The sequence below is a fragment of the Tenrec ecaudatus genome, chromosome 1 (assembly GCF_050624435.1).
Source record: "Tenrec ecaudatus isolate mTenEca1 chromosome 1, mTenEca1.hap1, whole genome shotgun sequence".
Classification (NCBI taxonomy): Eukaryota; Metazoa; Chordata; class Mammalia; order Afrosoricida; family Tenrecidae; genus Tenrec; species Tenrec ecaudatus.
Window position 1 is genome coordinate 182342138 of NC_134530.1, and position 25557 is coordinate 182367694.

Consider the following 25557-nt stretch of genomic DNA (forward strand, 5'->3'; position numbering starts at 1 on the left):
TAAAGCAACAATTTATGGTTCATCACACTTTTTTGGATTGACTGGGTGATCCTGCTGCTGCTGTCTTGTCAGTATGACTACATTCTGTTTGGGCTCAGCTGGGTTTCTCTCTCCAAGTTTTCTGTTTCTTTACATTACAATAGCCTGGCCCAAAGGGCAATGACAGAAGCCCTCAAGATTTTTTTGAAGTCTTGGACCCAGACATCACACAATGTCATTTTTATCACTTTCTGTTTGTCAAAGCAAGATACAAGGTGAACCCAAATCCAAAAAATAAGGAAATCAGTTCCATCTGTTGATGAGAAGAGCTAAAAAATATATCATGCTCATCTTGGTCAATTGACTATAGTTTACCTGCTGGTCGCAATTATTTATATTTAATCCACATACAAAATATGTTCACTCTCTCTTCTCTAATATGATGGCGTCAAACTCTGGCTTGAAATTCAGGATCTCATCATCAAAATTATGTCTAAGTGTGGGTGAGGTTTCTCCTCCAATGTGGCTCCTTTTGATACTGACGCCAGTGAACTGAAAGAAGTTATTTGACACCCCACCCATAGTACACAATGATGGCAAAACTACAAAACAGACACAAAAGTAGCTATTAAAAAAGTGGAATGATGTGAGGCGGGTTGCTGTCATTGGTTCATAGCAACTCTGAAATCTTGCTGGGCACATTTTCCATTTTCTGCTATTCTTAAGTCTAGAACTATTCCTTACTTGGGGGGCCCAATTTTGCTTCCTGGGACTCTTCCCTATTCTGCTGCTCTCCAAGCTTCTTACTACTGCTCTGAGTCAAGGCAACAGAGAATTTTCCTGATGAGTCTGGATAAGAAGGTAGGGGAAGTTACTGACTGAAGTATGTGATTCAGCTGTGAGTGATTATCAGGGTGAATTGCCATCCTGCTGGGTATGAAATAAGTCATCTGGGGAGATTTTACTACCAGCAAGAGACAAGAGCCAGGAGTGGATGGGGCATCCTTTGGATTCTGAGATGCTTTTGCATTGAAATGCTTTGATTCAGGAGACAACTCTTGCAACTGAAGAGCAGTAGCAGCAAAACCAGTAGTTCGAGCCTGAGACAAAGTGGTGGGCTTCCCATGCCACAAAGCAAGAAAAGCTGAGTGCTTGTGAGCAAGAGGCGGGCTTATGGAGTGGGATGCTTCTGGGCACTTAATTGAGGAAACTGGGTTTTCCTGACATAACGAGATGGAGCTGAATGTACATATGTAAATATATTTATATATGAGAATGGTAAAATACATCTATGTGCATACATGTATAGATTTAGTATTAAGTTTGCAGATGAACATTGCACCTCTACTCAAGTACTCCCTCAATACAAGAACACTTTGTTCTATTAAACTGGCATTCCATGATGCTCACCTTCCCAATATGATTGCTGAAGACAAATGGGTGCACAAGCAAATGTGGTGAAGAAAGCTGATGGTGCCCGGCTATCAAAAGATATAGCGTCTGGGGTCTTAAAGGCTTGAAGATAAACAAGCGGTCATCTAGATCAGTAGCAACAAAGCCTACATGGAAGAAGCACACCAGCCTGTGTGATCATGAGGTGTTGAAGGGATCAGGTATTAGGAATCAACAAACAAAAAATCAAATCATTATGAATGAGAGGGAGTGCAGATTAGGGACTCAAGACCCATCTGTAGGCAACTGGACATCCCCTTACAGAAGGGTCGCGGGGAAGAGATGAGCCAGTCAGGGTTCAGTGAAGCAATGATGAAACATACAACTTTCCTCTAGTTCCTAAATGTTTTTCTCCCTGCCTCCACCCTTCTCCCCCAACTATCACGATCCCAATTCTACCTTAAAATTCTGGCTAGAGTCACTAGTGACCAGAGGAACAGATAGGAACTAGAAACAAGGGGAATATAGGATGGATGATCCCTTCAGGACCAGTGGTGAGAGTGGCGATACCGAGAGGGTGAAGGGAGGGTGGGGTGGAAAGGGGGAACCGATTACAGGGATTTGTGCAAGGTCAGGCAAGTAGTACCAGCCACTAGTGGAATTCTGATGTAAGAAATCCAGGGGACAAAGACAAATTAATTGTCCCCAGCAGGCCTCGTGGGTCTGGGATCTGTAACCATAGAAACAGATCTAATTTTATTTTGGATAGCTACACCATGGTACATTACAGTCCCGTGACAGGGAAAATCTCCACTCAAATAAAAATGGTATTTTAAAGGGTCAAATTATTACACAAGGAGGTGGCAAGACAAATACTGGTCCTCCACTATTCCAAGGGACTGCTGTGCCAACTGGGAAAAAGAGGGTCTCTGCTAAAATGGAACAACCCTGATAGGATTTACAGTGGACACAGACAACTTGTGAATCTAGGCTAGCAATACCACCAAAGCCTGTGAGTAGGCTCAATGCTAAGTTTGTCTTTCATCTGAGGGTTCCCTTGTAGAATGTCCAATGTGACTGGCACAATACACAGAGCTCCAGGCAGTTTCAATAACAGTATAGAAATCCCAGTGATTTGTGGCTTGTTACTGATGGACTTACCTTATAGTCAAGTAGATGGAGACCAAATGGCTAGATAATTAATGGAAAACCAGTCTATGATTAACAAGGCTTTCACAAGTACTGTCATTATGTGTCAGTGGCAATGTGTTGAGTGAAAGGTTTGTAAATATAATGAAATCGACACTATAACTTAAACTATGTTATTAGTTGGTGTCAAGTGGATCCCAACTCAGTGAGCCCATAGTGTACAACACAGAACTGCTCTACAGGGTTTTGAAACTGTGAACTTTCTGAAGTGGATCACTTTGAAGGTGCCTCTGGGTGAGTTTGAACTACCAGCCTTTCAGCTAATAGTCAAGGCCTTAGCTATTTGTGCCAACCCAAGTCTCCTGTTGTGCAGTTACATAATTTTATGTCAACTCAAAGAGATATAAAAGTGTAGGTGTGGAGTTCAGCTTGTCAATCAGGTCACAGTCTTATGGTGACTCCTTGTGGGCATGGCCTTCTGATAAGGAGCATCCAGGAAGCCTCCCCTTCTCTCTTTGCCTTCACCTGCCACCTGCTGGTGGGCTGATCTGAGATCTGCCAGAGGCCTAGAGATGCCACCACCACCTTGGATCCACAAGACTTTGAAACCACTTGCCTGTGATATTCTTGCACTCTGCATCATTGCATGTGGCTGCATGAGTCTGAAGAGGGACTTAAGGACTTGAGTTGGACTGAGTTGGGATGTTTTGTCGACATATAATTAGTTCTTGCTCTAAAGCTTTTTCTTACCCATATGAGTGTCCATGGATTTGTTTCTCTAGTCAACCCGGCCTAACACACCTGTCAACCATTAAGCCTATAAAAAGGGAAATTGGGATGATGGATGTTATTTCCATTTCTGGGCCCTTTCATATCTTGAGAGTTGGACACCACAATGATAAGTAGCTGGAATGTAAGAAAAATAAAAAGATGTGACTTAAGTGTAAATCAAGTGAAATATATGCTTAATGCTCCACCTTGTCAGAAGTTACGATTATAAAGAGATCCTAGAGATGTAGTCCCAGAAGGCTGTTTCTTAAGTAATATGGTAGGTGGATTATATAGACTTCTCATGCAAAGTAACAACCAACAGTATTGCTTCCCTAAAAATGTATTCAGGGTTATAATTGCATTTGCTTTAGTAAGAATGACTCCTTGAGGTACAGTGAAAGGTTTGGAAGAATTGCATGCAGCCCTTGAAACTATCTTGATGAACTTCTTTTCCCACATCTGCTCAACAATGAACGAACAACATATGCTCGTATAACAGAGGCATTCAGGGGAATTGCATTGTCCTTATTAATTAGAAGAACAAAAATGATAGACTGGCTGATTTTAAAAAGACTGTTGAGACAACTCTTTGGATTTGATTTAATTCTAAATGGGAAAAAGTTAACCCAGTATAAGGAACTAAATGAGGATACAGAAGGTACTACAACCTGTGGGAGGAAATCTGAAGCAATTCCATACTGCTTCAAGTAATCATACCCAACCACTGCCTGGGAGTCAATGTTGGCTCACAGGGACCCTATAGGACAGGGTGGAAGGCAGCTGTGAGTTTCTGAGACTGTAACTCTTCATAGGAGTAGAGAGCCCCATTTTTCTCCCACCAACCACACACAACAGGTAAATAAACTTCATTTTCAGAAAGGCTTGTGAGATCCCTGATTGTGTTGTTCCCCCCACCCTCTAAGATGCAAATCAATGGATAGTTTCCAACCCCCCCCCCCACCAAGGATGAAGCATGGTTGGGAACTGTCCGTTCAATAAAATTAACCTCCCTGCTGGCGGTCTAATTATGTCAGTAATTTTGTACTCAAAGCAGTACATTGTTTTGCATAAAACTTGTTTTATATTGTAGGCCTGTAATTCTTAAAAATTACTCATTTTTCAATCATTTTATTGAATGGGCAAATAGATCTATGTGCATATATTTATAAGGTTAGTATTAAGGTGGCAGAGGGACATTGGACCTCCACTGAAGTACTCCCTCAATGCAAGAATACTTTCATCTATTAAATTGGCATTCTATGATGCTCACCTTCCCAACACTACCACTGAAGACAAAGTGGGTGAACAACTAAATGTGAAGAAAGCTGATGGTGTCCGGCTACCAAAAGAGATAGCGTCTGGGGTCTTAAAGGCTTGAAGGTAAACAAGCGACAATCTGGCTCAGAAGCAATAAAGCCTACATGGAAGAAGCACACCAGCCTGTGTGACCACGAGGTACTGAAGGGATCAGTTATCAGGCATCATCTTACCATAGATGAATGAGCGGGAGTGCGGAGTGGAGACCCAAAGTCAATTTGTAGGCCACTGGACATCCCCTCACAGAAGGGTCTTGGGGAGGAGATGAGACAGTCAGGGTGTGATGTAGCAACGATGAAAAATACAACTTTCCTCTAGTTCCTAAATGCTTCCTCCCCGCCTCCCACTGTCATGATCCGAATCCTACCTTGCAAGTCTGACTAGACTAGAGGATGTACACTGGTACAGATGGGAACTGGAAACACAGGGAAGGCAGGGCAGATGATCCCCTCAGGACCAGTAGTGTGAGCAGTGATACTGGGAGGGGATGGGGAGAGTGGGTTGGAAAGGGGGAACCTATTTTAAGGAGCTACATGTGACTTCCCCCGTGGGGGACATACAACAGAAAAGTGGGGGAGATGTGGGACAGAGCAAGATATGACAAAATAATAATTTATAAATTATCAAGGGTTCATGAGGGAGGGGGGAGTGAGGAGGGAGGGGTAAAAAGAGGACCTGATGCCAGGGGTTTGGGTGGAGAGCAAATGTTTTGAGAATGATGAGGGCAATGAATGTACAAATGTGCTTTACACAATTGATGTATGCATGGATTGTGATAGGAGTTGTATGAGCTCCTAATAAAATGATTTTTAAAAAATGAAGAGCTGATATCAAGGGCTCAAGTAGAAAGCAATGCTTTGAAAATGATGATGGCAACAAATGTACAAATGTGCTTGATACATGGATGTATATATAGATTGTGATAAGAGTTGTACGAGCCCCCAATAAAATGATTGAAAAAAATTATTCATTTTAATCTCTTTAGTAGACATTCCAGGTATGATAAACTTTAATACAAAAAATCATAAATTATAATATAATAAATATAGAAATAATATAATTTTTTCAATAATGTAGTCAATGTATTACTCAATTCTGTGAGTAATTCTTAGTCATTGTTGCTGTCATTTATCTGGTCTAAAACTCCTTTTGTGCTAAAGTGACACTCTTTTGATGCCATGGACCAAAGATTTCCAGGCAAAAAAATTTCCAAGTGACAGAAAAGGGCAGGTAGAGCACTGGAGACTGATCTAGAGACAAATCTGAGGTGATAAGCTTTGATACAATGTAATCCTCACTGTGTGTGTGTGTGTGTGTGTGTGTGTGTCTTTTTTAGACTTGCAGTTTTGAATTTCCCGCCCAGTTCCGCCCCCGTGCAGCTATGCTGCGCACTGTACGCAGAGAACAGAACTGACAGAATGGACGAGGAAGTCAGATCTCTCTGCGATCTCAGCGGAGGACACCACTGGATCGGGGTACAGTTAAGGGACTTCTCTGCAGTGTAATCCTGAGTGTGGCTCCGGGATACCGCTTCTGACAGTTAACATTGACCCGGAGCCACACTCGCGATTACCTACAAGCTGGTTAACTTACCTAGTTTCAAAACCACAGTCACTGCTGTAAAGATGTTTCTGCCCTATATGACAGTGGAACGGTGTCATTGGGTTTCCAAAATTTTAAATTTTTATGAGAGTAGACAGCTTTATCTGTCTCCCATGGAGCAGCTGGTGAGTTTGAACAGCTGACCTGTGGTTAGCAGGTCAGGGCATAGCCCACTGTGCCACCAGGGCTCCTAAACTTATCTGGTAGCTCAGTGGTTCTCAGTCTCCCCCCCAAAGGTATTTTTGTTGCTACTTTATAATTGTAATTTTGCTACTGTTATGAATCGGGCAACCCCTGTGAAAGGGTCGTTCGACCTCCAAAGGGACTGCTACCCACAGGTTGAGAACCACTGTGGTAGAGGATAACTATTGAGGATATAGTGAACGCCTTCATTAAGATTAAAGAAAAAAATTGTGCAGTAGGAGAGGCCTGGTTACTCAAAGAAAAGAGTTTGCCTAAGGAAATTAAAGTTGTGGTAAAAGCAGAAGCAGAAATGGGTACGAAGCACCCAGATGAGTAATGCCTAGTGGCGATGAACACTGATGTATAATGGACGGTTACATTTGCTTTTCAGTAGCAATGTGGGAATCGCTTCATTGTATTATAGATGATATCAATACTTATTACCAGTTGGGCAATTCAATCCCTATTTGTCATGACCATTAAGACAGTTGCTTTTTTTTTTTTTAATACTTTGATTGGGGCTCTTACATCTCTTACAATCCATACATTCATCTAGCGTGGCAAGCACATTTGCACATATGCCGTCATCATTTTCCCACTTGAGCCCCTGATATCAGTTTCCTCCCATTTTCCTTTCCCTCCATTACCTGCCTTCCCTCCCTCACAAATCCTTGATAAGTTATAGATTATTATTTCCATATCGTACATCGTCTTCCTTCATCCCTCACCCACTTTTCCGTTATCTGTCCCCCTGGGAGAAGGTTCTAGTTTGATCTTTGTGATCAATTTCCCTTTCTCCCCCCCCCCCTCCCCTAATCTTCCTGGTATCTCTACTCTCATTATTGGCCCTGAGGGGTTTTGCTATCCTGGATTCCCTGTGTTGTGGGCTCTTTTTAATGTGTATGCTTGTGGGTACTCAGGCCAGCAGTTTTTGCTGTGGGTACTTTTACCAAATTGTCTGTGGAAGCAGAATCCCTCTGTCCTAGCTCTTGAACTACAGTAATCCTCGTGTCATCACATCAACATGTACCACATCTGCAGGAACAAGTGATACGGACGTAACATCTCCCAGCACAGGAATTTTATGCTCACATTCCTACTCTCCATATATTTTAGAGAATAACATACCAGTTAAAGGGGTAAATAAGCACGTGACTGAAAAAGCTGCATGTGGGATTCCTTGGAGATCCACCTAACCTACCTGTTCTTGCTGTTAGCTGCTGTTGGCGCCTACTCAAGGTGACCTTATGTACAACACAGCTGTACCTTCTTCGGCCCTGCCCCATCCTCCTAATTGCCACCATATGCCATCTATTGTAGCTTTTGTGTCAATGCACCTCACGAAGGGTCCTCCATGCCCTTGTTGGCTGGTCCTTCACCAAACCTGCTATCTTCCTCCAGTGGCTGATCCCCGATTGATTTCTTAGGGGACACATTTCTGTTACACACCGAAGACCCATGGCTTATGTGTCCAACTGCCAACAACATGGATCCAAGATCCTTTTCTCTTCTTATATAGACTTTAAACCAGAGGCTTTAGTTTATGATGGAGTGAGATTTCTTAAGACGACTTTTCTACCCATGTCTCTCTAAGTCCGACCAAATGATCGAAGGACCATGCAACCAGGGCAGGGGAAAAACCATTCATGAGGATTGATCAGCTTTACGTTGCCCTTTCCTTGGCTATGAGAGAGCTAGCTCAGAAGCAGGAAGAGAGAAAATTCTTAGAACCATCTCAGAAGAGGCACCAGAGGAGCATGTTTGACATCCCTGGCTTCAAGTGGTGGGGGCAGCAGAGGCCATGCCACGCTGAGAACAGAGCTTGAGGAAGAGACCATGAGACAGCAGAGGAGTGGTACAGAGACTATGAGACCAAGAAGCAGAACAGTGGGCGGGCTTCCTGGCCCCCAGAGGGAGAGGCCAAGGGACTAGGTGGCTGAGAGGTAAATGACTAGAGACAGACTTGGCTCCTGGCGGAGAGGAGGTGATCCTGTGGACCAATGACTGTCCTTAGTATTTTAGGATCCTGGTTGGTGGTAAGCTGTTAACTTCCCTAATAAGCGCTCATCATTTTGTGTATTATCTGTGTTTTATGTAGCCATTGCAGTGGATTAGACAGCTCAACAATAACATTTTTTTTCTCAGTGTCTTGGTTTCTAGGATTGTTTCTGAGGTTCTTTTGGGGTGTTGATTCAGAAAATTGCATTGGGTAGATCACATCAGCTCGTTTCTTAGGTAAGGCGTTCCACTCTATTTTCAGCTCTTGTCATACTTATGTACACATTTATCATCCTACCTTTAAATATGAGAAGAATCCAGATCCATAAATTACAGGATAGGGAAAAATGGTAAATATTTGAAAAATAACTAGGTATTAAGGGACTTTCAAGGGAAGCTGTGTATGGACCCATGGTGGTTAGTTGGTTACACGTCACTCTTCACTAGTCACTTCAGCCTTTAAAAGATTTAAAGGTTTGGAAGTCCAAAGGGGCAGTTCTTCTGTGTCCTATAGCATCACTATGAGTTAGAATTTATTCACTGGCAGCAGGATTTTGTCTGGTGTGGGAGGCTGTTGGATACTGCAAAGCCAGAACACAGCCTGAGAAGAGTGGAAAATAAAGAGTATTGAACAGGCACATATACAGAAGGTGTGAGGGCAATTTATAGTGTTGAAAATGGAAGACTTCAAAGCAATTTTTACAAATATTTTGAAGATCTAAATTTTTCTTCATCACATGATGCAGTAAACAGTTCAGAGCACATTTCGGTGTATAGCAACCCATGAATAATTCATGTTAAATGTTCCAGAGATGAGGTTGGCTCCAAGCTTCATTGTAAGAGAAATTCTAACTTTAAAGAGTTTCCACTCACTGGCGGAGAAGCTGTGTCGTCTTTAAGTAGACTGTCACTGGCACTGAGTCGATGCTGACTCAGAGAGACCCTGCAGGACAGAGTAGAAAGGCCCCTGTGGGTTTCTGAGACTGCCACTGTTTACGGGAGTAGAAAGTCCCGTCTTCTTTCTCTAGGACATATTAAATAGAGGAATTGCTGCTCATATGGTATTTCTATTCCCAACTTACTTTATTGGGAATTTAGAAAAGGTTTCCAGAGAAGATCACGTTTTACATTCAAGAACTCATTAAGCCTCCCATTGTCTTGCTCAGTTTCTATCATTTTTTACCCATCTCCCTCTTGTTGAAGATTGTCTTCCCCTTCACCCAAGTTTACACTGGCTTACCTCTTGCCTGTGACTCGCCCTACCTCCTATCCCTACCCGCTTTACCCCCGCAACCATCAAACTCTGTTTCTGTCAGTGAGAAAACCCTTTCTTGCCGCTACATAGCAGTGGTTTCACACAGTATTCATCCTTTTATGCTTGGATACTTTTACGCAGCAGAATGTCCTCCAGGGTCCGGTTATGGAGCGTTGCACAGATTCGTCTTTATTCTTTAACACTGCGTAGTATTCCATGGTATGTATACCCCAAAGTTTATCCCTTCTTCCACCGACGTCTTTCTCCCACTGAGCCGCTGGTGGTTCCAACTGCTGACCTTGAGGATCACAGCCCAACTAGTAACTACTACCCCACCAGATGCCTACCAGAAGACTGGGGCATTTCAATGGTAAAGGAGTTTGACCTCGGATAGACCCATTTCAAGTTTCAGAACATTTGAATCTGCATTTATCGTACCAAACTCACTGTCAAGTATGGCCCATAGCAACACTATAGGAGAGAGTGGGGCTTTTCCTGTGGTTTGCCGAGGCTGTAAACATTTATAGGTTTAGGGGAAGGAACTATATAAGAGGAGGGAGGGTGGTAAAATCTGATGGAGGCAGATGAAGACACTGGCAGTTTTAAAGAGTTAAAGGCAGCTGAGACAAATCCCAGAGTATTAGTGATATATGAATAGAAACAGAGTTATGCCGGCATGGGAAGGAGTGCTTACATACAACTCATGTCACCCTCCTTCTTAGCCCCTTGCGTTTGCCCAAAGGGTTCCTCCACAAAGCAGTGTACACACATCCCCATCCCATACCTGGTCAACTTTTGCATCTATTCAGGAATCTATTCAGACATCACCAGGATTGCTCCTATTGCCTTTAACTCTTTCCAATTTCCCAGTGTCTTCCCCTGCCTCCATCAGATTTTACTAACCTCCTTCTTCATATATCTACACATATCTATATGACAGAGGACATCTGGATATCTTTTTCTAAAGCCTCTCTATTTCTAAGTCTAGTAAAAACAAATGAACAAATAGGAGAGTAAGTGTGGGCAAGTCAGTCAATCTCTCGCAGGCACAGTATTGTCAACTCTAAGTTTGAAGACATTGGGCAGGATTTCTTCTCAAGCCCTTCCGACTTTTCATATTCTATGGTTAAAATTAAACTAAGTAAAATAAATTCATAAAAGACCAACTAAATTACACACTTAAAAAGATACAAATTTCATCTTAGATGCACATAATTCCCTAAAGAACATCATATTCTTCCTTAGACAAGAGGTTATTAAGAAAATAATTTGTTGGTGACATTCAAATTGTTTATGTGATTATCTTTCCAAATAATTAGATGGATTGGCATTTTTAAAGCCCCTTTATGCTTGAAATATAAATCAGGCCAAATAATGAACGTAGTTAGAAAGGTCAGTGAGATTCTAAATCCAAGGACAAGGGCCTTGTTTATGATCTACAGATTCCTTAGAAACCACATGTAATTCTTTCCATGGCAGGTTCTCAAGGAAATATCTCTGGATTATAATTGGTTTATTTGATTGATTCCTCAAGTAAGAATTTTAATATTATAATACTGTCATAAAGAAAAACCTTGTTCTTAATCATAAAAGTCTCTCCATTTCTAAATCTCATAAAAACAAACGAATAGGAGATTGGTATCCAAGTAAGCAAAAGATTCTACCTAGTTTTCCTCAACAAGGCTCTTTTGTAACTACATCTCATATTTCATGACTAATAAAAATTTAAAACCTACTAATCTCAAGTAATTTATTTAGTAGTCTAGGTTTTCTTTATGAAAAAAAGAAACCATGAATTTGGATTACTATTCACACACCCACCCACCCACACACCCCCAACTCACTGCCATGGATTCGACTATTCATGCACACACACCCCCAACTCACTGCCACGGAGTCAGTTCCACCTCATAGAACTCTGTAAGACAGATAGAACTTCCCCTGTGGGTTTCCAAAACTGTAACTTTCCATGCGAGTAGAAAGCAGCCTTCTAATTTTTTCCTGGTTTTAAACTGGTACATTACTGGTTCGCAGCCTAAAGTGTAACCACAACACACACCAGCTGGGCTTCCCTAAAAAGACGATAGTTGATGTAATTTATGGCATATGTCCCATTGCTAATTGAAAAATGATAGCTAATATCTTTGTGGAGGAATCCTTCATTGTAAATGGAAGGTGACATTCACTTAAACTGGAAATGAAAAACAACTCACTTCCATGGCATCAATTTCGACTCATAGTGACCCTACAGGACAGGGCAGGTACAACTGCCCCGTTGGGCATCTGAGCCTGTCAGTCTGAATGGGAGCAGAAAGCTCATCTTTCCCCCTTGGAGCAGCTGCTGGGCTCAAAGAGCTGATTGTACAGTTAGCAACCCAACCCATAACCCACTACACCACTAATACTGAAGTTTGGAAAGGGGGAAAAGAGCAGAAAGTACCCAATTCATTGAACCACATATAAACATGTAACTACTAACAAAGTGCATGACATACAAACACATGACTTTTATTCATTCATTTGTACTTTTGGTTCTTTTTAAAAGAAATTAAATTAGTCACTTAATGTACATAATGTAGTATTTGTTTTCCAATCAAATAGCTTCTGAACATTCACTTTTGGGTCTCATGGGAAATGTAATTCAGCATCCAGATGTGGTCAGCGTCAACTGTACTTAACAGAGAGGTTGGGGTCCATCTGAAGCCAGCAGTGTGGAGAAAGAAACAGAGACCCACAACAGTAACAACATGCATTATTAGGGCAAGACTAAAAGCTATCCCGACCCGCACGGAGTTCTTCTACGCTGAGAGTGAGCACAAGGGAGCAGGACGGATTTTATCGTGATCCATAGCCATAGTAGTACGGTTCATCGGGGCGGAATCCGTAAGCTGTGGCAGGGCGTCCAAGAATGCCAACTGGTTGGCCAAAGCCATCCATTCCAAGGCTAGAAACAGAAAGAGACACTAAGTTATGTTTTTATGACACATCGACAACGTAGGTCGCGTAGAAGGCCCGGGCTTTACACATCCACGGTCCTATCCCTAGCAGTGACGGCGAATGAGGTGGTTACTATTACCCCGCTCCTAAATGAAGGGAACCATACAATGATGTCTTCTGAACTCTTTCTTTCCAACTAGGTGTGTTAAGTACTAATTAAGATGAAGGGGAAGAATCGGAGCAGCCAAGTTTCATTTAACACACTATACACATATACTGCTCTCATCTCACAATAGGAAGTAACGCATACAAGGGAGTAATAATATTACAGGGGAAGTGAGTATTGTTAATGTATAATACCATGATGTCCTTTTGATATGAAGCTGCCTATTCCACTGTTTGAAGTGAAACACAGTGTGAGCGTTAGCAGCGAACCCTGAACCCGAGTCAAATCAAACCATGAGCTTATGACGGAAAGAAAAAGACAGGGACGTCTCCACAATCAGAAGTTAGCTATGCTGCATTTGCAGATCCTACAGATCCCTCACATCAAACATTACTGAGTAGTACATGTTTCTGTTAAGTGTCACTGAGACCATTTTCAATTCTGGCTCATCTTACCTTATGGAAATAAGAAAAACCCAAAGGTATTCTCCTTTCACCCAATAAAATTAAATTTAGGGTCTATCAGAGAATTGTAAAGGTTATTTGGAGTATAGGAAAAAGTTTATTATTATTATTTCAAAATTAAAATATTGGTCTATATAAAAAAATTATTTAGGAGAAAAATCTGTTTTCCAAAGAACCTTCTAATAATCACGGAATTATCCAACACTTAGCAAATTGGCAAAATATTTACCCTTCCAGGCAAATATGGCAGCTCTAACATGCTCATGCACAGCTCATGCAGTGAATGCCAGTGAGCTTATCTCCAACCCAAGAACCCAGGGAAAATGCAGAAATGTAAGCTTTTAAAAAATAAGTGTATTTAAATGATATTATTTGAGAGTTCACTGGATGGAACACACGTTTTTCTTCACCAGCAGAATCTCAAGAAGATTAAAAGGTATAAGAAAGCTTCAAAAAGTTTGTGGAAAATTGGAATTATAAGATAATGAAAAATTTTCCCATGAATTTTTAAAAGCCCCTTTTGTATTTATATACTCAATAACCTCACAGCTTGAAGTGAAATTACGTTGAAATAGCTTAAAGGAGCTATGGAGACATTAAGGTTCACCTGAAACTTGTATGTCAGGAACCCTGTTTCTCTGGGAGGCAGATTCACACGTATCGTGTGCCCTAGAGGCCTCTGGCTTCTTTACATTTAGTCCTGAGTTTCACTCAGGCCCAGACACCACCCTCAAACTGTCCCATGCTTAGATGTAATCCGGGTTGCTTGATGATTATTTCATAAATCACAAATACGCTTTTAAGAAGTTTAAAATATGTTCCTAACATTAGTAAGAATCGACACACATCAGTGAAATTAAGACTGACCCCCGAACACTGATAAGTCAGGGTTTCTGAGCCTGTGAGGAGAACACAGTGCTTAGATTTTTGTAGTAAAGATTTATTCATGCAGTTGGCAGTGCACCCACAGACACCTGTGTGTAATATAGTGCACAGCACATGATTTCGGGTTTTGAATTTCCATAGAAATCATGGGGGGAAATGTTTCAAGGGTAAAATTCTTAAACTCATTGTGTCAAGATGAGTGTTTCTGGAGCTATCCATTATGTATCACAACGGCACTGCTGTTCAAAGAAAACTATGTTTGAAACATTAGGACCAGCTTAGAGGGTATTCTGACATAGTTCTTAGTTTATTTTATATCATGCAAAATAAACTCCATAATTACACATTTTAAAATTGATCCGGAAACAGAGTAGTACATTTCTCTATGTCTCCGATAACTAGTCCAGTGGGCAGGTTGGGTTCCTTAGGATGCTCACACCCAGAGACAGACACACATGTACTGTATGACACAGGACGATCTATCCTACTTTCTCCCTGCCTGGTAAGAACCTGGCCTTGCTAATGTGGTTCCAAATCAGGAAGCCTAACAGGAAATACTCCTTTACATGAAAACATTTCCATGTAAGTTATGTGGAAGACAAGAAAAACCATGAGTACTAAAAGGCAGTGTCACAGTAAACACCACGTTATCTGGATCCAGTAAGCCTCTGTTTTGATTAAAACACTGTCAGGTTTAGGGACCCTAATACGGCAGTTGTAGCCCCAACCAGGAATCCTGAGGGCCAAGGGGCAAGATCATGCAGTGCTCTGCTGCACCTGCTTTCGTCCTGGGAGACCATTTTGTTTCAGTTCAGAGTCTGAATATGTAGCTCTTTATATCGGAATTTAAACCAGGCCTGCTCTATATGAGCCTCTGTTTACCAATATTCTCCTCCTCTTACTTCTAAACCCAATCAAAAGTTGTATGCTCCCAGACAACAAGGACATGCCACTACCAACTACTTTACTAAAAAGACATCATTTAGAGTAATTTAATATTTATCCTCATATATTGGATCGCTGAATTAGAAAACTATAAAAATTCAGTATTTCTACTTCAAAATGCGTTATTCTAGCCCCAAGAAAATGGTTGCCATTTGTTGTGAAAAGATATCCATGGTAGATAAGGTTCCCCACTTAATCTGTTGAGTTTTAGTTCCAAGAACAGGGATTTCTGGGTACACAGAAAGACCCTGCACTTGAGAATCGACTTGAACACAGTTGAGTTTGAGAAAGAGGGTAACTTCTTTATATGTAAAAATTGTATTTTAAATTCAACAAAAAAGGAACCAGATCTAGAGTTTAACAAATTTTAGAAATTTAAGTAGCATTCATCAAGCAAAAATTGAATCATCTCTAAAATTTATAAGGCATCAAACAAATTCCTAATAACATCCAGTAGAATTCTAAATTTGAGGGTTGGCAGGAGAAAAGAAAGGCCGGCAGGGAAAGCGGCGCTTTGCATGCAGCACGGTACAAGGGGCAGCAGCCAGTAAGGAACATTCCCTAGGCATTCTCAAGCTCCTCGGGAATTCCTGTGCCAGAGTGGACATTCCTGTAAAGAGGGAAGAAAAGCACCTACCTCTGGCTGTTTGTGAGGCTTAATTAGTGCATGCTTGTAAAGCACTTTGAGATCCTTGGGTGAAAAGTGCTGTTTGAGCGAAAAGCATTGTTACTTTATTAAAATTAGATGAAAGCAACATACATTTTTTTCTTCTTCTGAGACATTCCTAAGTCAGTAATATGAATGCAGAGCAAGTGATGAACATATTAGTGGGGTGGGGAAAGATAGAGAGGGAGGAGAAGAGAAAATTTAAGCCAAATTTCTTTTCATGGGTTGAGAAAATCTTTGACTTGAAAATATTCTGACTCCTTGGCAGTGGATGGGTACGCGCATTATTCAAGCTAGAGCAAGATATTTATACTTTACAGAATAGCCACTAGATGGCGAGCTTGTCTTAACATTGAGTGTCATGTTCTTTAAACATTTTAATGCCAGGTTTATTGAATTTAAACTGCGTACACTGCACACTGATTGAAAGTGGTTTCCATTACGTTCTCAGTTAATCCACGTCTTCATTTTATCATTTGGAAACCATGGAGTTAGAGTAAAATAAGAATGCCTTTCTATCAGTCATATGCAAACATGTTTCATGAGTATGGGTTCATGAGAAGGAGGTTAGGAAACTTAGAAGACAAGGTTCTGGTAGTCTTCGATGCTGACAAAGTTTAATGTGCACTTGTGTTAGTGTACTATCATGATAGGATAATTTCTAACTTTTTCCTTGATGTAATAATGACATGTTTTAGGTTGCCCAAAGATATCACTTACTGCTTTGGACTTGCACTTGAGAAAAATAAAATCCAAAAGCACAATTAAGCAATCTTTTACTAAGTTTCATCAATACATAGAAATTTTAGTTTTCTTTTATTCTTTATTTTTCTTATGCTTGTTTACCAATTTTTCTTTTGTTATAACACTCAAATGCCGTTCCACCCACCCCCCGAAATCACAAAGAATTGTCTTTTCAGTAAAATTGAAGTAATATTAAACCCCAAATCAAGGGCAAATGATACAAGTTCTGTGGGAGAAAGATGGGGCTGTCTGTTCTGATAAGATTGAGAGTAATTATCCCCAGTTTATAAAAAATAAAATTTAAAGATATGTTAGTTCTAGGGAGGGAAAATCTACCTTGGAAACAGAGCCTTTAGTTATATCGACGTATAAATAAAAATTTGTTCTGATGATGGAGGGAGCATGTGTCAAAAACCCCAATGTAGTCCAAAGGGGAAAGCAGACCCATCTCCGGACTCGTATCTCTTCAATTTGCGCGTCTCTTCTCCTGTGACACCCTCCTCTGTCGTGTGGCCCATTTCCAGAGTCCTCTCTCCGGGTAGTTCTCGTGTTCAGAAGGGACTGTTGTGTTCACCCTGTCTTCTTTTGTTACATTCGCTATTCCTTCATATCTGCATTTTATAGTCCCTTGGAGACGCTGCTTCTCTTAACTCAACTTCTTGGGTGTTGTGACCCCTTGCTGCTGATTATCCCTAATGATAGTCTCTTCTTCATGGGGTCTGCAATTTTTTATTGCGCACTCGACTTCAGGATGGTTTTATTTGTTTGTTGTCCTTTGGGCTGTAGAAACATTTCCACAGAGTGGTTCTGTATTTGTTTATATCAAGACTCTGGAAGTTTTACCAGCTTGAACCAATTAAATGCTAATTTCTTAAACTTGGAGTTCCCTGGATTAAATGTATAAAAATACATCTTAAACCCTCTCATGTGCATGGAGCAAGTTTTTGGTTTCTCTTTCTCATGGGTGACTCTCCTTATCTATCTAAAGCACAACGTGGGCACTTTTCTGGGTTGGAAGCTCAAATTCACCTAGCTTAAATTCTCTTCGACTGCTTAAAAAAAAGCTGTCTTTTAAGTTTTGGGCTTTTCATAGGGCACTTAGTTGTACCTTCTTGTGCCAGGTAATCTGTGCTGGCGTAGCAGGCCTCTGGAGGGTGGGCGGGGCACCGCGATCGTTCTTTCTTCTTTCCTTTTGTTGTGTGTGTGTTGTGTGTGTGTTGTGTGTGTGTTGTGTGTGTTGGGGGGGTGTATGTGGGGTATTCTTTACCCCTTTTGTGAATTTGGCTACTTATTAGTTTTTGTTACACCAGGGTTTTTTTTTTAAAGTTCCTGGGAAAGATAATGGAATTTTCCCACAAACTTTCTGTATCCCCCTTGTACTTCGACTACCTTTTCTATCCATCTGCATACTAGGGAGCCTCTCTAAGTCAGCTCAGCCTACCATCTGGCTGGGAGTTCTTTTGGCTTTACGCTAATTTGTGTTCTGCAAATACTAGGAACAAATTAATAAACTTTGTATTCATGTTGCTCGAAACTTGGCCTTGCTGAAGAGAACAGTGACTAAAAAGGAATAATTTGAGCTATTAAAAAACTGCCTCCACCTAGTCTTCCTCATTTGTAGGAATTAACATAAAAATACAGGCATCTAACGTAGGCTTATTCTTTACTTTAATCTATAATAGACTCAGGCTCTGTCTTACAACCTTTGAATGAAGGTACACCATCTTGACATCTTTAATGTACATTTCTTCCATTAAGTACAAGGGTCCTTGAAGTTGGCAAATTGGTAATATTAAGCAATGCCTCATTTCACAAGACCAAATACTATGGGAACTTACTGAGCCGCATCACTAACCCCTGGGTCAATAATGTGAGTCATTAGCACCTCCTTTGGATAATTGTTTGTCTGTTACTGGTTCAACATTTATATAATCTGTCATAATACCTTGGCTTTTTAGGGAACAAAAATTACTGCTGTAGGTCTAACGTAGAGCAAACCATCTGAGTAGCAGAGTTTTCCCACTGGTATGAGAAACATGGTATGCCGTACTGTCTGGTACTGAGCGAGTTAAAGCCTGAACACCACAACTAATTACTATGTAATGCTAACCTTAGTTGCTGGTTCATTTTGAGACTCTTTAAAATATGAACTGTGTATTTTACCCCTATGCACTCTCTTAATGATTTGTTTTTTTAGACTGAAATCACTTCCAGCCATCAGTTATACTCTTGGTCTTTACATATGCACTTCTGCAAGCACAAATATTTCTTTTTCCTATTGGTGTGCCAGCCCTGTCAGAGCAAATTTCACTTTAAACTAAATGCTATGATACTTAAAACCTCTTGGATTACTCAGGCTGCTAGTGTGATCTATGACCTTCCAAGAATGACAGCTGAACTTTCCAATTTGCTTATGCTGCTTGGGGATCTAGAAAGCACATGCCAGAGAGGAAAACGTTTCTGATGTTGAACAGAGAGGCGAGTTCTTGTAGGAGGTGGGGGAAGGAGACTATTAAGTACTGAAAAATACTAATAAGAAATGAAAAGAAACTAAACATGCTGTAAAATCTAAGACCTCAAACATAATTCAAAAGTTAATGCTGGTACTAAAAACTCTTTAGTCCAGTTAAAACATGAATAATGACCTTCAGTTACTGAAATTCAAGCGCCAAACAGAATCTTAAAGTAATAAAACACTATGAAAAGGAACAAGTTCAGGAGATGGAAGAGAATCTAAAATTATCCTGAGTACTATTTAAAATGGGCGATATCAACTGCCCATCTTTCTTCATAAAGCTGACAGAAATCTGACATGTGTGCCTAATCACAGAGGTCGCGTGGCCATCTGACAGACCTGCCCCTCTAATGACATAATACCAATTTCTCTTCAAAGAAAAGTTCCTGTTAAAACTCATGTCTACAAAGTCCTTAAGTAAATAATAGAGTTTGGCAATATTTTGGCATATTTCTGAAACCTTTCATTTTCTTTTACTACCTCACATAAGAGGTAGCCGGATGTTTGTCTTAAATTAAAATCTCAAGTAGTTATCAAAAATAGGAAGCTTAATATAAAGCTTCCAACTTATGTCAAAGTCTACTTGGTCATTTATTTGTCTCAATCATTTTTAGGCTGGCTGATTTTTTCCACTGAAAGTACACGTCTTAAAGAGCTGTGCATGGAAGCTCGGCAACTGATTCCGGATGCACTTGTAGTGTCCAATCTGTGACCAAAGGGCATCTTCTTGCCTCACCAGCTAAGACATTCTGAAAAGATTCATGCTGGGTAGCATTAGAGTATTCTAACACAATCTTTTAAGACTTGCTACTTTCAATCACTAATTCAGTACTTTTAGCAATCTACATAGCTTTTTTAGGCTGAAATCAGATACATATTTAGTATGAATTTACTAGATCACTCACTTAGAACCTCAGAACACTGTGTAATATATCAAAGTTGCGATTAACGCTACAACAGGACACATGCAGATCTCTACCCTGGAATTTCAACATTTTCTTGGTCCTGGAGAATACATTTGACTGCTATGTAATGGGTTTATTTTACAAAGGTAAATTCATTTCCTTCCTACTTATGCCTAAGGTTAACTGTAGGCTGCCAAGATACGGACGAAACAGTTTAATTCATTGTGATTAACCAGATTGCAAGTCTTCTGAAGACGAAACAAGGCATTTCTCTATTATCTTCACAGAGGAGGGCTAAGCACCCTTTGGGCAAACACTGCATCGATACCAAGGAAATTCAGCACAGACTGCAATGTAGAAGTATATGATCCTAATAGTGATTTTTTCCTCATTTGAAGCCTATTATCATATTTTAGGATAAAATGTTGATTCCAAAGTGACAATAAGGAAATGCCATGCTCTCTATTTTTCCTTTAGCACTAACGTACATTAGCATTTTTATCCCTTAATTTGTGGACCGAGAATTTTGTCTATTAAGCCCAGCAAAACCAATGTAAATAAATTATCAGTGAGTCCTAAAACTAATGGAGTGACCCCACCAGAGGATCTGGATGCGATTTCTATCTCTGCTGATATGTTTCAGTGCCTATCTGCAACTTTCTTTGTCAGGATCTCTGTCTGTGAAATAAGAGTGGTTATCCTCCTTAGCATCTTTGTGCCTGGAGATATTTCCAAGCTTCTTACAAGAATGGAAGGCACTCTGACAGTTTACATTTGATACTGTTATTGTCATGACAATACAGATCAGGATGGGGCCTTCCCTAACAGTCCTTAGGGAATTCTGGCCCGCGCCACACAACGTAGAAAGTTAAGAGACAGTCTGTTCCACTTGGCATGCTTCTTACACAAGCTTTCTGGCTGCTTTTACAGGCCTCTTACATAATTCATAGAGATTTATGCCCACACATCGGCATACTAATTACTCTTGCACCAGAATAACGCAGTGGCCAGCCATACCCTCTCTTCACCGAAACGAGACTGGCTGCATGTATCAGTTAAGGTCACTTAGTCACAATCTTTCAGATCCTGTCATGCGGGGTATAAATGACAGGGCACCTCTAGGGATGAAAAGTACCGGGAACGTCGCTTTACATGTGTTTTCATCTTAAGTTTCTATTCAGTGAGTTTATTTTGAAAGCAATAAATCAAGGATGAAGTTTTTAGTTATCTGATACAAATCATCGCTTCCCACACTGCACACATGCCTATGTTCAGGTTGACTGGTGCAGCCGTGGGTTCTCTCGGGAAGAGGCACAGGCCATGGAAACGTTTAGGGTGCAGTCTTTTCATTCTGTGATGCTCACGTTATCTTTGGGGTCGAGCCAACCTGACAATCTGGAACTTATAAGTAAAACTGGGGAACTATGAGAACTCTTCAGAGAGATGGAAATGTAGTATATATTTTTGAGATTATCTTATGACATGTGGGGTGTGGGCCGTAATCCAAACTAGCATACAGGTATATCTCTATTAGTTATTCCAAGCATGGAGAAACACAAGAGTGGTTATCCACTGACTAGATTTAAAATGACCATGGTACTTCCTTGCTGATGGCAAATTGCACCTTACTTCTCTACACTTTAGGGGGAAAAGGCAAAGTGCTGATTGTAAGAAATTGTGCCTGCTTTGTTTTTTTCTTATATTGTATACAGATGACAAATTGAATTACAACCGTTGGATGTTTTTAAAGGTCTTAACCTTCTGACACTTTAAGAGAAAAAAAACTTTTTGAGAATTTTAAGTGTTCCTGTGTATTTAATTATTACCTTACAAGAGATCACAGTATGAACTTTCCGGGGTATCTTTTGTCAATTTGAAAAGATGAATTTGAAGTTACTGGTGTGACTACTTTACTTGCTTAACTAATTTTACAGATACCCTTCTCCCACCGTAGTTGGGGACTCTAGGTTAGCCATTTGACACTGTCCACACAGAGCCAGATTTCGTTTTAGGACTGCAATGCCTTTTAATTTCTGACAGACCTATACAACCGCAGGTAGCTTATTTTTGGCTGGAAAGGGAAAGAATTTCTGAAAAAGTGAGACGTATCAAGTTTAGCTATAATTTCTTCCAAAGATATACAAAGAAAATATGCTTATAAAAACTACATGTATACACACATATATGTAGTTTTTTTCAAGCTACTTTCACACACACATAGACACACACAAATTCTAACTTGAGATAGAAAACTCATTTATGTCCACAGAAAAGAAGGAAAATCAGGAACCTATTCATTATGATCCTGTTTATAACTCTATTCCAGAGACTGTTTAACGTCAACTAAAAGGTACAAGATAGCCTTTGTGGGTTGTGCTTCTCTCACCTAAAGTCCGTTCAGAAATATGGACCTTTCACTTAAACACAGCTTTCACACATGCCAATAGTGAATTTTAGCAACAGAAACATGAAGTAGAGAAAAGGACTTTAACTGCTCTTAAAACAAACTCCCCCTGATGTTATGTATGGAACCACCTCTCTAGGTGTGCATGCGCGCGCACACATGGAAAGTATTTATAGCGAGTCAACAACAGGATTGACAATCACTGAGATTATTTTCCTTCTAAGCATCTCATACTGTTCACATTTTTTCCTATAAAATACCTCTATTCCAAATACATAGTAACTCCACAGTGGCGCTGGCAATTTGAAACAGTCAGTTGGGCATTGAGATTAGTATTAAGACACTTAATACTAATCAAATTATTTCTTCCATGCTTATGGTGAACCTACGTTTTCCAAGTCTAGACATCATTAGATAGACTAATGTTTTAGCCTAAATTACAACTTTTCTGTGAGAAAGTTTGCTTATATTCAGCATAAATAATCATTTTTCCGAACTATGTGGTGGTACAGTACATGTACACTAAGAATTTCTTAACTGGGTCTTAACTACTTTTATTTTTCTAATACCAATTAGCAGACAGTTTTTATCTTACCTAGACTATTAAGCATTTTTTCATCCAACATAGGTTCCTACCAATAATTTTATATTGTGAGCATGTAAGAACATGAAAGGAACTACAACTCAAGTTTAAATAGCTGTAAAGCAACTGTAGAGTACTGAATGTTAAAGTGTTTAATCTTGGTTTCACAGAACTCCACAGACATAACTTTCTTCTGCTCACCCCTTGCATATATATATATTCATATTTCCCTATGTAAAACAATCTTGATGATATATTTAATATATGCTGTACATCGTACAATTGAAAGGGTGATAATGAACTAGCTAAAATTAAATCAAATATTAAAAGATTGTTAAAAACACCATTAACCTGGAAAATAAAATAAAGCATAGGGAATGGATTCAAACACTTCTATGTTTGATACTGGCTGTGACCTTTATAATTCACTTATTAAATGAAACATCTCTTAACAACTTACTCCTAACAACTTGGAATAAGATAGTCAATGTCTTTAAGCTTCTAAAGACCATACTCATAATCTGTGAAATGAGGCAAATAAGCAATGAACCATAAAAAGCAAATGAACAAGGGCTGTAAGGAGACAATAACCGAAGACAGAAAGAAGTTCCTTTGGTAGTATTTGCAAGTAAAGGCTCAATGAAGGAGCAATATTTGAGCTGCAACTTAAAAAGACCTGGAATTTATTCAGTCAGAGGAAGAACATTCCAATTAAGTGCCCAGTGAGAAAGAACCTGGTGCCTGTCTGAGTGAAGAGAGCGAACCCCAGAGGAAGTGGAAGCAGTAACTGGGACATTTGAAGGTGGGCAGGGAGATGAGAGACAAGGACGGACTTTGAGGCGATGGTAAGACAGTTGTATGTTATTAAGAAGCACGGGAAGACATTGAGAGACAAGCTTCGAGTTCCACTTTAAAAAGACCACGATGGCTACTGTCTGGGGTGGGGGTGGGAGAGATATTAAGGACACTAAGTACAGAAATGGGGAAATTAAATTGGAGGCTGTTGGTGTGATTCAGATGACACGATGATGGCTTGGACTAGGATACCGGCAGTGAAGATGGAAACAGTCAAATATGAGACATAAAAATTGTCTCAAATAGTTTTAATTTAGAAGTGAAAGTAACACTTGCAGATGCTTTGTACTGGGGGGAAGAGAATATGAGGAGAACGCATCCACACTGTACGGTTTGAGCAACTAGATGGCTATTGACGACATTTACTGAGACAGAAGATTACAGGAGGAACCTATTTGTACAGTAAGAAGCTAAATTTTATATATTCAATTTTATTTCAAACTCAAAAACAAACTCTCTTCCATCAAGTCAATTCTGATACAAAGTGACCCTATGGGACACGGTAGAACTGTCCCTGTGGGTTTCTGAGACTGTCACTCTTCACGGGAGTAGAGAGCCTCACCTTGGTCTCACAGACTAGCTCGTGGCTTTGAATTGCTGGCCTTGCAGTCAGCAGCCCAATGTCTAACCACTCTACTACCAGGGTTCCTGAGCCCCCAAGAGGAAATGTCAAATAGCAGCAGGGATGAGGCTGGTTGCTCAGGGGAGAGAATGGTCGCAGCTAAGAATATAAGCTTACAGATAATATTTAAAGTCATGAGTTCTGAAGGAAATTCTCCAGTCAGTGAGTGTAGCTAGAAAAGAGGATCTCTAAATCAGGGTAGAAATAGAGAACAGGGCCAAGGCACTGGGATTACTACCAACATTGAAAGGTGCAGAAATAGCCAACAGAAAAGATTGAGAAGGAATGGAGGAGGACCGTGAAAATCAGTACAGGAGCATCTTAAGAGCGGAGACAAGAGAGTTTGAAATCACAGCATTGAAACTTGCAGTCGAGGAGGGGCTCGTTAGATTGGCAATATGGGAATCGGAGGTGCAGTGGAAGAGAGCATGGGGGGGTCTTTTGGAAGTTCTGCATGAAGGGAAGTAAGAAATGGGGCAGTAGTTGGAAAGTGGAGTGGGGACAGGAGTATAACTCGGGTGATTCCAGATTATGTTTATATGTTCACAAGAATCACCCAGTAGGAGGGAAAATAGTGATGACATGAAAGAATTTCTTGAGAAATCAGAAAGAAGTGGGTACAGAACAAAAATGGACTGAATGGATTGTGTGACAACAGGGTATCATCCTTCCATTTTTAGGTGCAAAGTAGCAAAGCCCCAGGTTTCCAAGACTTTACATCTGTATGGACGCCGACTATCCCATCTTTCTCCTGCAGAGCTGGGCTGGTTGGTTCAAAAAACCAATGGCTTGATTAGTGGCCCAGCACTAGAAGCATTGTGCTCTAAGGCCCTTTAGATAAGCAAAGGAGGTTAATAATAAGAGTAGTTCATAGACTGTGTGGTGAAGGTTAACCACACTAGTTTTATAATCAGGGGCAAGCTTCAGTTTTCTCCTCAAGAATATTTCCTGCCATGAACTTTTTGTGAAGATTAGATAAGGCTCATAATAAACAGCAAGTAGCTTACTTCCTGGCCCTCAGTAAATATATATTTCAAAAAGTACAATATATTATTATTTTTGTTTTCTTTTTTCCCACCTATTATTATTAATCTCAGATTATATAAATATATTTGAAACTCTTTGAGAGAATGTCCCATATAATACAATTGGAGTTGAGATTAATCATATATTACGTACTGAATCATACATTGCTTTTACTCCTCTCCAGTAATTTCAT

At 40.2% G+C, this 25557-nt stretch overlaps 1 protein-coding gene across 1 annotated transcript in view; it reads right to left on the bottom strand.

The window, feature by feature from the left end:
* Nucleotides 1-12133: 12133 nt before the first annotated feature.
* KIFAP3 (kinesin associated protein 3) overlaps nucleotides 12134-25557 on the bottom strand; it is a 168027-nt gene continuing 154603 nt past the window's right edge. Inside the window, exon 20 of the mRNA XM_075564772.1 lies at nucleotides 12134-12590. Within this exon, the coding sequence (XP_075420887.1) occupies nucleotides 12482-12590 (109 nt within the window). The 3' untranslated portion in view covers nucleotides 12134-12481. The remainder of the gene's footprint in view (nucleotides 12591-25557) is intronic.